This window comes from Stomoxys calcitrans, chromosome 3, assembly GCF_963082655.1.
Source record: "Stomoxys calcitrans chromosome 3, idStoCalc2.1, whole genome shotgun sequence".
Lineage (NCBI taxonomy): Eukaryota > Metazoa > Arthropoda > Insecta > Diptera > Muscidae > Stomoxys > Stomoxys calcitrans.
In genome coordinates, this window is record NC_081554.1 from 3519803 (window position 1) to 3522380 (window position 2578).

The following is a 2578-nucleotide window of genomic DNA, read 5'->3' on the forward strand; positions in this document are numbered from 1 at the left end:
TAACTTTTTAGTAGCTATATCTAAAAATTAACCCACCTGAACCAAATACGACACGGATGTCGAAAAGCCTAATATAAGTCACTGTGTCAAATTTCAGTGAAATCGGATTATCAATGCGCCTTTTATGGCCCAAGACCTTATGTTGTACCCTCGGATTTGTGAAAAATTCATTGTAGCGGAAATGCGAAAGTTTGAGCCGGCCTAACCTAATCTTATTATAGTAGATTTATTTTCAAAAGAGGCCCTTGGATTGGCGCCTTCACCTTTTTTTGACTACCGATTATGAATGAAGAGAGCACTCATGAATTTGTACTTTAGCTTTGTTGTAAAGTTTACAACAACAATGTTAACATAGCCAATACATAAAATGTAAACTGATTTCAGGTTTTTCCATTGTTCTCTGTGGATTTGAGTTCAGTTCTCTGGTAGTTTTTGTAGAGTAAGCAGCTTTGCTGTGACTCGGTCATTCGGTTTATTGCAGCAACGTAAGACAGTATCGTAATTTAAAAATTGCATCTACTTAGGAAAGTGCTGTTGTTGTAATTCTAAATATCAGTTTAATATAAAAGAAAAGAAAACCAAGTGATTAGATAAGATTTTGTGGACTTGTTTCTCTTTCTGTCATACCCCTACTATCACGTAATAATAGCAGCATAGAGTAAAATTTACAACCGTCCTTTCAACTTAATCTTAATAATCATTTTCCAAGCAAATCCCCAAACAATGCAGTTAATTGAGATACCAGTTGAAAAGTGGCCACAGTTGCGCGATTTATATCAACACCAGAAAGATCGCTCTGCGTCTTACAATACTCTACAAATATTTATCGAATGGATTAGAAAAGATCCCAAGTTGCAACTAAACATTTATACCACTAGCAAGGAATGGCAAGTTGATGGTACATTTGTGGCAGAGGTGAGTAAACTCCCATTGATTTAATTCTTTGTGTACTCCACAACAATGTAAACGTATTATCATAGGCCCCTGTAACGAGACAACTAGTTTGCAATACTTTAAACGAAGACTTTACTGACTTGATTAATACTCTAAACCATTTCGATAATTCAAAAATGGTGGGAGGACACCCTGAAAGATTAATGCCTGCTGTTGAAAAACATTTCTTGGATTCAGGTCTAAGCAAGGAACAGTTTAAATCCGATGGCACAGTTTGGCAGCATATTTCAAGAGAGGAAGCTTTAAATTTCAATACAGAGTAAGTACATCCTAGGTCGCCCTGGTAGCCACTGAATACAAAAGCTAAGACACACGTACTGAACAATGTTTAGCTTCCTTAAGCACACAATCATCTTATCATTTTCGATATCACTGAATTCAAACTATTTCAATTACAGAAGAATGAGAACGTTGCTTTCAAACATTGTTGTAAATTTTACTATTATGTTTAAGAGAGAATGTACATCGACTGAGTAACTGCTCTCCTGAATAATCTCTCGTTTTTTTTTTTGCTTGTGTATAGCCTTCCCGATAACATAACAACCAAAGGCTTGAATATATCGCATGCAGAACAGGTCAACCGAGTGTGGCCCCACAGATCTGAAGGCTCGGTAAAATTCGTAGAACACCTTATAAAATTCAATAAAAGTGTGGGCCTATTCGATGGTGAACACTTGGTGGCTTGGTGTCTAATGTATGCACGTCAAAGTTGAAAAGAATGTCATTAAGAATATCGTCTATATTTTTCCAGCTTACCTTTGGGTTCCTTGGGTCTATTACAAGTTGAGGAGTCTCATAAGCGTAAAGGCCTGGGCATGTTGGCGGTAAAGATTATATCTAAATATCTTGCAGAACAAGGCATTGAAGTTACAGCACCCGTAGTTTTCGCCAATGTGCCTTCACGTTCCATGTTCAAACAGTTGGGTTTTAAAATAATCGACAATGTTTATTGGACATTTAAAATATAGAATTGCGTTGATATTCCTTTTAAGTGGTAATATATTTCAAATAAAAATTTTAAACAGTATTATCCCATTTCAATTTTTTAAATTTTCATATAGATTGCAATGTTTTAAAAAAAGTAAAATAAAATAAAAGCTTCTGACTTTTGAATTAAAATTCAGATTCCAGGACGGTTGGGTGGATAGTATGAAAAACTAATAATGGTATTCACAAAACATAATGCAGTTTATGGTAAGTTTATTTGACATTTCTATAAGGGGAATCTGTCAAATAAGCCTACTTTAAATTTTGTGTATATGGGCATACATGTGAGGTTGTACGATTCTGCAAATCATTTCAAATTTTGTATAAATACTTCTTATTGGTGTAGATCAGCTGGGTTTATAAAAAGGGAAAATCGGTCCATGTTTAGATATAGCTCTCATAGAAACCGATCTTCTGATTATAATTCTTGAGCCTCTAAATCGAAAAATTCTAAACCAATTTGACTTGATTCTTGTAGGATGGCATCTATTGTATTATTATCTCCAACATCTGTGTAAAGCATGGTCCTAAACGGTCTATAAGCTCATATAATTCTTATATATAAATCGATCCTTTGTAGTGTTTCCTGTGCTTGGAGGGCGCAATACTAAGATATATAGCTCACATTTCGGACAAA

General features: G+C 34.9%; 1 protein-coding gene across 1 annotated transcript; it reads left to right on the forward strand.

Annotated features, from left to right (window-relative positions):
* Nucleotides 1-430: 430 nt before the first annotated feature.
* Nucleotides 431-1989, forward strand: LOC106082092 (uncharacterized). The gene is made up of 4 exons (XM_013244418.2): nt 431-915; nt 981-1213; nt 1478-1648; nt 1706-1989. The coding sequence occupies exons 1-4, from the start codon at nt 724-726 to the stop codon at nt 1920-1922; spliced, it is 813 nt and encodes a 270-aa protein (XP_013099872.2). The 5' UTR covers nt 431-723; the 3' UTR covers nt 1923-1989.
* The last annotated feature ends 589 nt before the right edge of the window (nt 1990-2578 follow it).

Coding starts and splice junctions, on each gene's coding strand:
- LOC106082092 (XM_013244418.2), top strand. CDS start 724: ATGCAGTTAATTGAGATACCAGTTGAAAAGTGGCCACAGTTGCGCGAT. Junction 916..980: donor ATGGTACATTTGTGGCAGAG/GTGAGTAAACTC, acceptor GTATTATCATAG/GCCCCTGTAACGAGACAACT. Junction 1,214..1,477: donor GCTTTAAATTTCAATACAGA/GTAAGTACATCC, acceptor GCTTGTGTATAG/CCTTCCCGATAACATAACAA.